This window comes from Lutjanus erythropterus, chromosome 8 (genome assembly GCF_056507025.1).
Source record: "Lutjanus erythropterus isolate fLutEry1 chromosome 8, fLutEry1.hap2, whole genome shotgun sequence".
NCBI lineage: Eukaryota > Metazoa > Chordata > Actinopteri > Lutjaniformes > Lutjanidae > Lutjanus > Lutjanus erythropterus.
In genome coordinates this window covers 8,075,697-8,091,176 of record NC_139324.1, presented here as the reverse complement: position 1 = coordinate 8,091,176, position 15,480 = coordinate 8,075,697, and the positions used below count along the sequence as shown (strand labels likewise).

The window sequence follows — 15,480 nt, the reverse complement described above, 5'->3', positions numbered from 1 at the left end:
CTTTGATGGAAAAAATGCTTAAATGTTATCCTTCATTTTATTCATTTGTGATCATAAGAGACATTTTGAGACATTTTTTTCATTTTTATCTCTTCTTTCATGTATGTGTCCAATGTTCTGAAAATCAAAGACAGACTTATAAACAGTTCAGCTTTTGTCGATTTGTTTAGTTAGCTATACATGATGTTCTTTCTAAACAATTAAGGTAAAATTAAATGTGTGTATTCATTGATCCATGCAGCTGTGGGCAGCTGGACAACAATATGAAGCAAGGAAAGTTGGAGTTCACTCTGTTTTCACTCCCAGTCATAGGTCAGGAGGATTTGTTGGGATTCAGTTCAGTTCAGAGAGGGCTGCAGGAATGATTCCTGGTTAGTATATTCACTCTCAAAGTTACTTGGTTTTTTGATTCAGTTCCTCTGGGCTGGGTAGCTCAGTGTTGCTAATGTCAAAGCTCAGCCGAAGATGGCTAAGTCATGACCCACTCTACTCTGTTCTGATTGGTGGGGGTTGTTTGGATTGGGTAGGTTATACATGGGTTTAGGCATGAGGGGAGTGATTGAATTGGGTTAGGGAATAAATATCGGCAAAGCTTCAATTTCCAGATCCCATATTTTCATGGTAAATAGGTAGGGATTACCAAGTAATATATTTGAAATTCCTTAGAAATTACCCACAAATGTCATGGTTAATCATGTGATAGATCGCAAGTACCATTTTCATGTAGCTGGTGGTAATTACAAAGCAACATATTTGAAATTTATCTGAATTTAACCGCCAATTACCTCCAGATTTCATGGTAAATATTCAATCATCTGCATGAAAACAACACTGGCGCAAATTATTGCATACTTACTAGGGATGTGTATCTCACTGACTGAGACTGAGTCGATACTTATCTTGACACATGTTCAACGATATGATATATCTTAGAAATTTTTAAATGGCCAACAATGTGGTTCGATTCGATTCAGCTCTGTCATGATACAATACGATATGATGCAATACAAGACAATGCAATGTGTGAATCTTTACATTTTGATTCAGTTAATGCTACATTTATAGAGTGTTTTTAGTTGCAAAAAGAAATCCTGATAGTTTGACTAAATATAGTAACAGTAGAGACAGAGATTGAGACATTACAGTGATGTTAACATCTTATATTGAGTCTCATGTGTAAATGAGATCCTGTAGACTAAATGAAAATCTATGAACAAACTTTAAAACTGTTTAAAATATTATATAGATGATGTGCTGCTCTGTTTCATATGAAGAGTGCTGTGGTTTTGATTAGTGTGGAGGAACAGTGATGCTCTGTGTTACCTGCTCTCACAGTGACATGACGTCTCTGTGGGTCAGACTCATGTCTCTGTACTCTGCTGTCAGACATGTTTTACATAAATGATTTGCAGCGGTGTTTCTCATCTTTCTTATAAAATCCAAAACTTGTTCCACACTTGTGCATTATGAAAGTTTGCGGTGTGACTGTCGCTGTTTTCAGCACCGTCTGTTTACAGAAAATGAATAGGAGACAGAGAAGACGGAGGAAAGTTACAGCAGCAGCTCCATGATGCCAAAAATGAAACGTATACATGTCCTAATGAGATGTATCGATATGCAAGTGCTGCATCAATTTGTTTCTGATTCATGTTCAGCTTTTTACCGATACAGGCCATCTGAACCGCTACACTCGTATCTTACACATTCATATCCGATGCATTGGATGCATGAGTGAATCGTTACACCCCTTATACTTACCGTGAAATTTCAAATATGTTCATAATTACCACTCACTACATGAAAAGAATTCTTGCTAATTGTCACATAATTAAGCATGAAATTTTGGCGTAATTTGGAGGTAATTTGTGGGTAATTTGGAAGGAATATCAAATATATTATTTGGCAGCTACCACCTATTTACCATGAAATTACTGGACCTGGAAATTGAAGTGTTACCAACATATTAAGGTAAGCCAATCAGAGGCAGAGTAGGGTGGGACATGCCTTTGTGAGGAGAACACTGTCACAAGCATGAACCTCTCTTCCGTAGCTAGATGCACACTTTGCTTTACATAGTGATATGGTTGATGGTAGAAAGAAAATAGTGCCTACTCAAACTGCTCACAACAAGGTGTTTGAGTAACAGAGTCATGATTTCTGGAAAGAGACATCGCTGCTGAGTTTTTCAAATGTATTTTCTTGGTGCTGTGATCGCCACAAGCTGAGTGCTGTGTAGTTCCATTATATTAGAGAGATATTAGATATCTCCAAAACTCTGCAACTCACACCAAAACAATCTGGATGAATAAATAGCACTACAGGTAAGAGGAAAAATATGTATTTTTGATTTTAGTGAGACTGTCCTGTACATTTGAATTCAGTATGTGCTTAAAATGTGCAACCAGACAGCCTCAGGCTATGACTGATGTGCTTGGATGAGTGCAGCACAATACGAACCAAACAGTCCCTGCAGGAACGAGGAGCAGTCAGTCGGGTCTTCAACCAATCCACTAACATCTTCATCAACGATATTAACTCCAACAAAGTAGCTAACCCCTTCTCTTCTTCTACCCACTCCTCCCTCACTCTTTCCTCCTTCTTCCCTTTCCTCCCTTTCCTCTTCGTTGTTCCAACTGTTAAACAGAAGCAAGACGTTCTCAACCAAGTAAGCCTCAGCCCGGCGGGCTCTGCATGCTGTGTGGTGTCTGTGTGAGCAGACTGCATGCACATTCTGTCCACTAACATAACCCAGCCTTATCCGCTACAGATGGTCTGTCACCCTGCCAGAGGGGAAAAGGCCAAAGTTCATGGGGTTGTTGAGTTGAGTGCTACTATGCACCCACCACATGGCTGGGGAGGGGGGGATTTGCAGGAGGTAAATGAAGGAGCATTTCATTTCTGTATTCAGCATTACAGTTCAGGAATGTTAATATGACATGTTTTGCTGTCAGTGTTGTTTTCTCTACATGGTTTTGTTTTCTTTTGAGCCATCGGGCCTCCAAACAGCGAGGTTTTCTCTGGGTGTTGCTTCCAGCACCTCCATCCTGCCCCTGCTAACCTTAATGAGATATTCTGTGGTGGTCATTTGACTAATCTGCGCTTTTGACATTTTACTGACCTTTCAGCCTCACTACAAAATCTGTTAAGAATGGTTTCACTTTAACGGCTTCAAACCATATCTTCATTAAGCCATACTTGCCAAACATCCCGATTTTTCTGTGAGACTCCCATTGTTCATTGGCCTCTATAGGTCACGGTTTTCCTGTTTTTCTCCCTATTTTGACAAATTTTCACCCTTTTGTTAACACAACCTGTTTCTACCACCGCACAATGCTTTACAGCAACACAGCTGCATGTGACTGGAAGAGAGCTGCTCAAGTGAGAGATGGAGAAAAATGGTACTAGGAATACTCAAATTCCCATTTCTTCTGGAAAAATCTGAAGGAAAGGTGTTTTTTTCTAAGAGCAGCCTACCTAACATATCCTTACAAAAACAACTGCAGGCATCTGTTTGCAAAAAAAAAGTTACCAGTATGTATAAAAGTCACATTTTGGAGGGAACAAACCCCAGACCCCCCTGCGTATCGAAATTCTCCCATTTTTGAGGTCTCAAGGTAAGGTTGGCAAGTATGCATTACTTGTAAGATAATACTGGCATGAATGTCACCCCAGATCAAGGCTGCAGACCTTCATTTCCAGGCAGATCAACCTGAACAGAAAAGTCCATCACATTTTTCTCTGTTTCATTGTTGTAACAAATGAATGATCCATCTGTGGTTGGTGTGAACGTCAAATTGAGGGGAGCGTGTACCGTGGTAATTCTGCTAACCTCTTTGCTGTTTCCTCTCTTCCCATGCAGCCCATTGATTATGAGGGCTTCCAGCTCTTCATGGCCACTTACCTGGAGAACGACATCCCAGAGGAGCTGTGTCAGCACCTCTTCACCTCCTTCAAGAGCAAGACAGGAGGCTGCTCTCCCGATCAGTCTCGTGCAGGAACGAGCTTACTGGGTAGGCTGTTTGTCTTTGTGTTTTATAGTTAAGTTCTTAATACCACTGATCATATCACTGACAATGAAGTTAGAATTCATGACAGTTTATGTGAGCGCATTTCAGTTTCCTGCTGTCATAGAATGATGCATCACAGGAATGATCCAGTGTACAACAACTCAATGAACGTTGTTTAACATTTTCTGTTAAAGCTATAATATGTTTACCTTGCAAGGCAGTTGGATTCATGAGATCACGCCAGAGTCCATCTTGCCAGGCTTCAAGTTATCTCTTTGTGGCCACACCAAAAGTGCTGCAGCCAATCAGCTTCCTAGGAGGGACTGCTGGCAGCCATGGGCATGGTTTTATGTGTGATGACAATAAGTCCAGTGAGTCCAAAGAAGTGACTCATCCCTGAAGAGGTTAGTGTAGATACTGTGATAGCATCAGTTATATCAGAACTGGAGAGAGATTTCTTCATTGAAAGAAGAGCAAAGAATGACACTGAAGTCTTTTCTTCATGGAAAATATGTTTTCACTCTTCTCATAACCGGCTTCAGCAAGAGTTTGAATTACCAGCTGGCTCTGCTGGTAGTAACCTGACACTCCAACGCCAACATTTAGGCAAAATTACAATCTTTCCCTAACTTTAACCAACCTCTCGGATTGCGTAACCCTAACCACAGAGAGGAGTCTGGATGTGAACCCTGGATTCTGGTCCTGCACTTTGTATGTCCACCATTCACCCATCTCAACTGCCTCCCTGTGACTAAAGGACAGTGTATAAATATAGGGTTTTATCCACTCAAAGCAATGTCTCTGAAGATAATCAGTGATTATGTTTCATGCACATAGGTTGTATATACATGCAGTTTGTAGGAGACAGGGCTGAAGTTGTTGGACTGGGTGTTCTTGACACAAACTGTCAGGCAGGTCTTTCCTGGAAAAAAAATCTACAGGTGTTCACAGCTGTTTCATTCAGATTCACTTTGAAAAAAATCGAATCCTCTACAGAGTTTTTGACACAGCAACTTCCCTTCAAAACCCTGAGTGAAAAAATGTCTGGATACCGAAAAGAATTTGCCACAAAAAGGTGCTGAAGGAGAGATTGCCATAAGACTTAACCAAATTTTCAGTGTCTTGCTGTTTTTTGTAGCTTATCTTAAACTTATCCAGGATATCAATGTCATTCTATACTGAACTTTAAAGTCATGATGGCTGCCATGTTTCAACAGCCCTGAACCCTAACACACCAAGTAGTACAGTAAGGCACCCTTGAGCACCTGTGGCCTATCATCACCTGTAGTTTTTGGTGGTTTTAGAATTGCTGGAACTTGTTTCTGTTGTGGACAGCTGTTTGACCAATTTAGCATGTTAAAACAGCTGCAAGGGCATTCAGCAACAGACAGCAACAGACAATGTCATAGCAAAGTAAAGCAAAACTTAGATTTAAGTAAAGCTGATGTGTTGCTCTCTGCAAGGTCAAACTCCACTCAGAAAAACATTTTACTTTGCAGAACATGGGAGTTGCTGGTCCACTGCTGCCTCAATGTCAGTGCAGCACTTTTAGTGGACATAGTTTGACAGGTGCATTTGCTCTAAAGGATTACATTGCAGCAACTGGTTTTAATATCAAGCCAAATACTGAATTTTACTGCTAGGTTGCGCACACGTAGGGTTGCCACCTTCAATGAGGAAAAATAAGGAACACCTTTCCAGCTGAGATTTTGAGTCCTACAGTTTTTATGTATGAATTTCAAAGTTCTCTGCTACTCTCTGCGTGATCTCATTGTGGATGGTGTGGCCTGCCCTTTTGTAAAATAGTGTCCAACATCCAACTGGTGTGTTTCTTACGTTCTGTCATTGAGTGACAGCTACCTATCATTTTAATAGTCATTCTTTTCTGCAAAGTCTACTGTTCCACTATGTCTCATGAACTCTTTTGGTTTTATCATTTGTCCTCATTCTAAGTATGTGAAAACATTATGTATATATTAGAGTAGTGTGTGCACACAAAAATATGGGACAAATCACGTCCTGTATCAATTCAGTAAGTGCATTTTAGTTTTTAATACAGGACAGTCCTGTATTATTCAGGACAGGCGGCAACACTACACACTTGACCCTGCTGCTCCTGAGTGGAGTTGCCACTATATGTTCCTGTAAATGTTTCATGGTGACAACAGACTTTTTAAGAAATGAAGGGTTTCTGTCCACTGAAATACCAGAGTGCTTTAAATCTAAAACGGATACGGGAGGTGTTGCGATTGTATTTGAACAAAATCATGCCGTGACTTTAACAGGGAAAATGGGAGCAGATCAGAATGAGGCTTTGACTGTAGCTGGCTAGCTACCTCACTAAGATGGCAAACAGTCAGGGACAAGGTTATATCAGAGATATGTTTGAAAGCGAAAGGTACGGGGTCACTGTTTATGTATTTCACAAGTTAGTTAGCAACTTAGCTCTGTACCACTGTCTGCTCAGCTGTGATGTGTACTGTACTGCAAGTGCTGCAGAGACCACCCACATTTCCCATGATGCCTTCTAGTGCTGGAACACAAAACAGTAGGGGTGTGTATCACACTGACTGAGATGATTCGATACGTATCTCGATACATGTTCAATGATACAATATATTTTATAAATCTTTAAGTCGCCAACGATTCTGTTCGATACGATTCTGCTCTGTCACGATACGATATGCAATACAAGGCAATGCAATGTGTCAGTCTTTACATTTTGATTCAAGTAATGCTACATTTGTAGAGTGCTGTTAGTTACCAAAAATCCTGACAGTTATAGAGAGGAGACATTACAGTGGTGGTTATATCTTATTATGAGTCTCGTGTGTAAATGAGATGAGATAAATGAGAAAATTTAAAACTATTTAAAATTTAAAAAGATGATCTGCTGCTCTGTTTCATATGAAGAGTGTTGTGGTTTTGATCAGTGTGGAGGAACAGTGATGCTCTGTGTTACCTGCTCTCACAGTGACATGACGTCTCTGCAGGTCAGACTCGTGTCTCTGTACTCTGCTGTCAGACATGTTTTGCATAAATTATCTGCAGCAGTGTTTCCAAACTTAGTCTACACTTAAGTGTTATGAAGGTTTAGTGGTGCAATGTAGTACAATGTCACTTCTGTCGCTGTTTTCAGCACTGTCTGTTTTAAGTAAATGAAGAGGAGACACATGAGAGCGAGGAGGGAGCGCTTGTTTTGTGAGCGTGGCAGCAGGCGTCCAGCGAGAGCGGTGCAGGCAGAGACAGCGTGAGAGAGAAGACAGAGGAAAGTTAACAGTGGCAGCCAAAATTAAACGTACGTGCATCCTAATGAGATGTATTGATACACTAGTGCTGCATCGATTTGTTTCCGCTTCATGTTCAGCTTTTACCGATGCAGGGTCGTCTGAACCAATGCACTTGTATCTAACACATTAAAGTCCAATGCATCGGGTGCATGAGTGAATCGTTACACCCCTACAAAACAGCAAACTAGTTTGATGTTTGTAACGTGCCTGTTCAGAACACTGTGGTTTATGTTTGCAGTTTTGAACAGTGAACCATGAGGGAGTTTTGCAGGTGTGGTTGTGTGTCCAACTCCTGCTTTGTACGTTACTGAAGGAGTGATGGCGCTCTGAGCCCCCATTTAACTCTGTTACTTTCCAGGATGTTAAATTAAAATAACTGCCAGTTCAGTTGGTTAGTGTTAAATCAAACCAAATTAAGTTTGTGGGTTGGATCGGACCAGTGGAAACGGTGTAAACCAACCAACCCTAGTTGCAGTCATTGCAGCCTGTTTTGTGGCTGCTGGATGAGGCAATCTACTGGACCAGTTCCAAATCTTTTGTACCTATTAGTCATTTAGAACATTAACAAATATGTAGGAAATAGTGCCCAGGTTTAAAAATACCAAACTCTTTTACACCAGAGATGATCACATGGACTGCAAGGATAATCCAGTACAATTTTCTCTTTGCAAATGAGTCTATATTTACACTCTCCCTTCACTTCACACTGACCAGAGCAGAAGATAGAAATCTTCGGGTGCTGTAGGTCTCTTGCACCTTGCTCTGTGCAGTATGTAAACTGTGTCCGCCTCCATCCTTCCATGTGAGTGCTGTGTGGGCCTTGGCGCCGGGTTCTGCCTGTCTGCTCCTCACCACAGAGCAGCTGAGCAGACAGATGGACTGTTGAATTAGAAATCTATTTCTGTGGTATAATGCTTGTAGAAGTAAGAGGCAACAAGTGTAGAGAGGCTAAATGTGAGTGACAGCATGTCATGTAGCAGCTCTGGTGTCCCAGTTTGCACCAAGTGTCTCAGTTACAGTTGAGTTTGTGACGTCCCAGCTTCGACTTCATCCGGAGACATCCATTGCATGTCCCCCTCCTTGCCTTGTGTCATCCTTCTTGTCATTAATAAATGAAGAAATGTCAGTTAAGTCTTACTTTTCCTTATTGTATTGTATTATTGTGGTTTGCAGGTGGATGTTGCATTTCTGATGGCAACAGAAAAGCTTTTCCTCACAGACTCTAAAGTCTCTGATGTACTTGCTTTGAGCTACACGTTTGTGTGCAGATGATGGCTGCCTCATGTATCCTGCATTCCTTCAGGGGGTTGGTTGGTTGCATCCTCAAAAATTAAAGCTGCCCTGTGGAGTTTTCTTCAAAACAAACAAAAGTTATGTTTTGTGCTCCCTGAAACCTATTGGTGATATCCATGATGTCCCACCACCATGTTGAATGCAATTCTCAGGCTCATGTGGACAAAAAAGGTAGTGAGTTCTTTTGTTGGGTAGTAGTACATTGAATTTGTTATTAGTGCCCAATGGTACCTTTATTCAGTACTTAACTAGGGCTGCAATGGATGGCAGTTTCCGTGTCCCGTACATATTGCCCTGCACGGTTCAGCACGCATCATAGTGTGAAACAGTTTTACTGTTGCTGTTACTTTTATGTTTGTTATAATACCTGAAATCTAGAGATCTAAAGACAGGACAGATGCACACTGTGTTTTACTTTGTCAAGAGCAACTGATTAAAAAGACATCACATCGTCTCGAGTGAAATCCTGACTGTTTCTGTCTTAAGACATTTTCACTGGTGTAACTATGGTGTTGTCAAAGAAACAGAACATAAGATTGTGTGTATCTGCAGTCTTAACCTCTACACAGGTCATCCCGGCTCACTGGAGCAGCTCTGTGTCTGTCTGTGACTCAAACCATGATATAATCCAAACCGTGAATTTTGTGATCTTCTGTGATCCCAACAATTAACTCTCTCTTTAATAACAAAAATGTAATTCAATTGCCAAAAGTAAGAAGAACAAAGAGCAAACTTCTCAATTTGAACATTCTTATTCATTCAGAACTAAGGATGTCAGTCGTGGTTCATTTTGCTTTCGATAGCTGACATCCATTAACAGGCAACTAACGGATTAAAAAATTCAAAATGATGTAAAATACAAGAGGCTCTCTCACCTCAATGAGCCTTGGTATTTTGAAGCTCTATCCTTTTAGAAGTGCTTTGGTGTGTTGGTGAAGTTTATTCACCAACTTTATGCATTATAGCAGCAGAAATGTCAGGGTCACTCTGTGCTCTGTGTGTCTGCGCTCTCCAATGGGCTTATCCTGCAGCTGGAACAGAGAAGCTGATGGGATAACATTAATAGGAAGATCAAGGCTATTAAAATAAAGAAACAAATTGTTCCAAATGTGTTCCTCATTATTTAATAGCAGTAAAACAAGTAAGCCTTCATCACCCTTCATACCCTTTTTTCCTTCATATTGTAACAGTGAAATTTCAGAAGTGTACATGTGTAGGTCTACACTGTCATTTTGAGCATGACTGGACTGTGTAGAGGAAAGAATAGAGATTTTGTTGCGCTCTGAGCTCTGATTAGCTGAGCTGACAGCGCATGGATGCGCTGCTGTGCCAGCTGGCTGGGTGCATCACAGCAGCATGTATCTGTCTGAGAGGGACACAGACAGGGGTAAAGGGATGTAGAGGGTGGAATACTGCTCTCAGTGTTTCTAGAGGTTATAACAACTTACTGCTGCTTTGTCATTTGACCCGTCCACCTGAACTTGTGATATTTTCTACAGTTTTCTTCTACTTAGCCTGGCTGCTGTGGGGGATTTGAGTTTCAGGCTGTCAAACACACTCTTTAGGTTTAAGATATAGCAATATTCCCCACACAGAGACTTTACTTGGGCTGGCCGCCCAGGCGAATTAGCAGCCGCCCAAGTAGATTTAGCATTTTTATTTCAGTTGTTTTATCCATTGAGAGAATGACGGCATCCATGGTTGATTAACGACGCCTGGTAGATGATCTCCACTCACTCTGCTCACCTGGTCACTCTGCTGCTGTGCTCTGTGAGACAGTCACACTCTGCTCTGCACAGACACATACAGAGAGTCTCCTGGTTAATGTATATGTCATCTTAAGCAGTTGTTCAGTAAATACTTGTAGTAGCACACCGGCTTGGTGTCGACGTCATTTGGTACCATGTAGTTTAAATTGTTTTATTATATGGCATTGTTAAATACTCTATTCTGATTGGTCAATGACAGCATTCTAAGGTCTGTTAGTTTTATATAACAGACTGTTGCTATGAAGAACAGGCTGTTGCTATAGACACAGTTCTGATCATAGACTCTGAAGGAACAATACAATCATTGTTAAATCACTAAAATCATTTCAAAATAATAATGTACAGGGAGCAGGTCATGGTTGTGAAGTAAAGTCATAAAATCCCTTACTTTATTGGTGACGTCGTTGTCCCCACTGCTCAGCTCAGCTGCTGCTGCTGCTGCTGCTGCTGCTGCTGTGAAAAATTAATCATGGGTGAAAAAATTTCAAAACATGACTTTAATATTTTTGGTGAATCTATATGACAAACTGCTGATGAAGAAAGTCAACAGATCAGACACAGATGGGGAGAAAAACAAGGTGAACACATTAAAGTAGTTTCTGAATAAACACTGGGAATAAGGTGATGTAAAATAAAAATGGTGAAATAAGATAACCTACTCAAGATAGGGTAATTATAAAATAATAAATATTATATTCTAATGTTATCATAATTAATGCATTAACATTAATTAAAATATTTCATATTTATGTAATAAATATGAGTGACTGGCTGTCACTGGGAGGCTGCTGAGGTGTAATTCAGTTGGATCCTGTAAAGGAAACAAGTCTGGTAACAAATCCTGTGGTTCCACATTCTGGTGTCATAAAGATCCTGATCAGCTTATTTTAATGCTTTCATCTTTTTTAAACACAGCTGTTTGCAGGATGCATAGCAATGAGGAAATGTGTCTGTTTGTGCACTGTGTACAAATACTCACTATAATATGAGCATTGTGAAACAAAGTACATTTTATTTTGTACCATTTAGACACCTGGGTAGCATGTAAGCCTTCAACTAATAGATTGGTTTAACTGGCTAAAGTTATCAACATTCCCTCATAACGTTATGTCATAATAATAAGCAATAATAAGATGTAGCTCAGTAAGGCCATCATAAAATGTTATAAGCCAGCTGTATTACCGTAATGTTCACCATGATCCATACCCCCATTCCACCTCCTGCAATGTATTTCATAAATGAGAAATAGATATTACATACTTGTGTAAGAAGGGCGGTCAGTTCTCTCTCAGATCTATTGAATGACCGACCAAGGGTGACTCACGTTTCTCTCGTGCCCTGTCACTCCCCCTTTTTTCTCTTTGCTGCTCTTGTCCCACAAAATACGTCTGAAAAAAAATCTACTTATGCTTCTGTTTTTTCTGCTTAACGAACTACTCACTGTAATTTTGCCTTGGAAAATGTAAACGTAGTTCTCAGTCTGTGTGTAGTAAATCATTTCAACTGATTTCACAGAGAATCCAACATGGCGGCAGGCATTAAAAATAACTTTATTGAAATAGCCCATCTTCTGGTTGAGGATCTCATTTGCTTCTGTAGGTCTTCAAGAGATATCAGCATTGAGTCAGTTTCATAACCACTTAAAATTCTTTATAGTGGGTTTAAGCAGTCTCCTTCAGTGTTTTCTGCCTTTATTGGCACATTACTGTATATCTTGGCACATTTTCACAACGGTAGATCAGTGGATCATGTGAAACCATTGGCAGGAACATGTGTAGCGTTTGAGGGTGCAAGACAAAGAAAAGTGGGACCCACTTACAGAAAAAAACTTCTCCATAGTGCTGTTAGACATAAAAACTCCACAGGATACTTTTAATGGTACGTTTCCATAACATGTAATTAAGCAGTGAGGGATGCAGCTAGCAATTACTTCCATTAGTGACTAATGTTACAATTATTTAATTGATTAATTATTTTGTCTATGAAATATCAGAAAACTGTGAAAATTCTAATTTTCCAGAGATCAAGAGAGCATCTTCATGTCACCCAGAGACACTCAGTTTACATGACAAAGAAAGCTGAAATCAATGAAAATCATAGCTTTGAAAATGACTGAAATTATGAATCCATTGTCAAAATAGTAGCTAGTTGATTAATTTTGTCGCTAATTAATGAAATGACCAGTTGTTTCAGGCAGTTTATCAAGATTTAGAGAGTCAAAGACACGCTCCTCTGTGCTCCACTGTGCCCCATGGGACCTAACTTGTCTGTTTTATTGCAAGAGACAGTATTTTTTTGGATCCCGTTTGAACTGTGCTATGAATTATATGTATGATGTTTGTCAAGTTAAAAAATCCTTTTTCACAAGACAAGACACAATTTGTTGTAGGTTTCTTTTAGATTAGTTCGCTCAATGAATCTGGTATCCCTCATGTCTCTGTTTATCCAGTGACTCCAGGTCCTTTTATCAGCTGCAAAGAGAAAGTATGAGTAAGACTAACTACATCCTGTTACCAAAACAAGCAGGTATGGAAGCTGCAGCGGACAACGTTAGCTTTCAGTCTGAGGAAATCATGGCATCACTTATGTGACTTCTAGGTGTGTAAGTCTTTCTAATTATGTATGTTCATGGTCTTTCAGAGTATTAAGACCTACGGTGACTTTTTTGTCTTGTAAAATTCTCTTTTAAATCAACAAACATCATATGTGTAATTCAAGGCACAATTCAAACGGGATCAAAAAATAATCTTGCAACAGACATTTTCATTTTTTCTTCAAGTAAGGTCCCATGGTTGTAGAACGGGAGACACTTTGCTTCTCTATTTGCCGATGTGCTTCCAGCTTTTCAGTTTTCTAAAAGCTTTTTATGTGGACAAACCATTTAAAACAAAATATCATGGCGGAGTATTTGACAGTTTTTTTTTTTTTTTCATAGCACAGTATTTTTTCTGAAGTTACGTCCCACGGTGATCCAGCAGCTACTTCGCCTCTCTATAATGTGAAGTCAGCAGAGTCTGAAAAAAGGGCAATAACAGTGGCAGACCATGAATCTGTGATGGTGCTGCTGCTGCTTCTGCTGTCATCTCAACACTAAATCTGCTCAGCTGTTGTATCCATGCTATGTTATATACACACTATGCAAAATGCCAAAATATTCCCATGTCAGACGGGGATTATTTATCTGCTGATCTGCTCCTAGTAGATATTCTTTTTCATCTTTCAGGTACAAACCAAGAGTCTCATGAATCTCAAGTGATATCCTGTTGATAATGAATTCATTTCATTGTAATATTTCTGGGAGAAAAAGAGAAATGTGAGGTTGGTGTTCACGGTGTGTTTAGGGTCTCATGGGGGGACAGTTGACAGAGCCTGCACTGACACCTGCTGGTGATGTTCAATAACATGACATGAGTCAGTCAGGATGGAGCTGGTCTCTGTGCTGATCAAATCTTACAATTATGTTTGATGACTGTTGTTACTGACTGTAGATTGTTTTTTTTATTTCATCAGTCTTCATGTGGCACCAGGAGGTCTTTATGTCTGAAGCTTCCAGTCAGAGGAAAGAGATAAAATGAACAATATTACCATCAGTTCTGCTGCAGGGACAGTTATAAAAAAACATTTTACTGTATGCAGTGTAATGCTTTCTGGTTTCTCTTTAATCAGTAGCTACATGCACACACACAAAATATTACGGTTTTTGCCTTTATTCCGAAAATGCCAGTGCTAAGCTGTGAACATGTCCAATGAAAATGAATATTTCACTAATATTTCATGTTTACATGCACCGTTTATATTCTGATAATAGAAAAGTGGACTGAGCCTTTTTGCTTCTTTGCATCAAAATAGTATTTTTTATGATTTGATGAAATAGTTTTTGTGTCTGTCAAACCCCGCACCACTTATCTGCACTATTTCTTTTTATCTCAGGTTGTGCAACATATTCACCAATATTTATATTCAGTTTTAGGGAGTAACAGATGACATGTAACAGGATTATATAATCTGAATACAAACAAAGGTAAGTGTATTCTATTAGTTATAGATAAAAGACATAATTTAGATACATTTAGTAAAAATGGAGATTATTAGCAGAATTACTATTTTAAAATGGAACGATTTACTACCATGCATAGAGTCCACAGAGCTGCCAGTCATTATCATGACCTGTGCACATACTGAAGGAAGGAACAGCTGGACAAACTAATAAACCAACAACAAACATAAAACACTCAGAGCTGCAACAATTAATCTATGATTGATTGGCTATTTAATTAATCTGCATCTGTTTTGATAACTGATTAATTGTTCTGAGTCATTTTTTTAATAAATAAAAGTTAAATTCTCTGATTTCAGCTTCTTAAATGTGAATGTTTTCTGGTTTCTTTACTCCTCTCTGACAGTAAACTTAATATCTTTGAGTTGTGGACAAAACAAGACATTTGAGGACATCGTGCTGGACTTTTCACCATTTTTTGACCAAATAACTGATTATTGGAGAAAATGGTCGACAGGTTAATCAATAATGAAAACAATCATGGCTGGAAAGACTTGAAAAATAGGTCCAACATGTGTAGCATATGGACGACAAAATTGCAACAGGATTTATCATTATATCCTCCCTGAGAGTAAAGAAACATTTTCGAGTTGTGGACAAAACAAGACGTTTGGACTTGGACTTTGATCCACATTTTTCAGCATCTTTTGACATTTCATGGACCAAACAACTAACTGATTAATTGAAAATATAACTGACTGATTTAATCAACGATGAAAACAATAGTTTGTTGCAGCCCTAAAATAACTAATTTAGGCTAAACAAGTTTACCATATTTTATATTGAGGTAACTGAAAAATAAGGGAAAGTAATCAAGTTACGTTACTTTAATATTGTGACTTTGATTACATTACTCACTACATTTTTGAACAGGTATTAATATTAATACTTTTTAAAAAATAACCCTCCCAACTCTTGTTATAATATAGACACATATTATACATTTTATACTATTAAGCACATTATTCATTATACTGTATGATTATTCTTTACATCAGTCCCTCTGTATGTCCTTATATATTTTATATATACATGCAGTAGATCCTGTATGTCTCGACTTGGCA

At 39.1% G+C, this 15,480-nt stretch overlaps 1 protein-coding gene across 1 annotated transcript in view; it reads left to right on the top strand.

Moving 5' to 3' along the window:
• The window catches only part of dgkg (diacylglycerol kinase, gamma), a 177,660-nt gene that overhangs the window by 49,483 nt on the left and 112,697 nt on the right, over nt 1-15,480 (top strand). Inside the window, exon 4 of the mRNA XM_084724388.1 lies at nt 3,860-4,010. Coding sequence (XP_084580514.1) covers nt 3,860-4,010 — 151 coding nt within the window. The remainder of the gene's footprint in view (nt 1-3,859; nt 4,011-15,480) is intronic.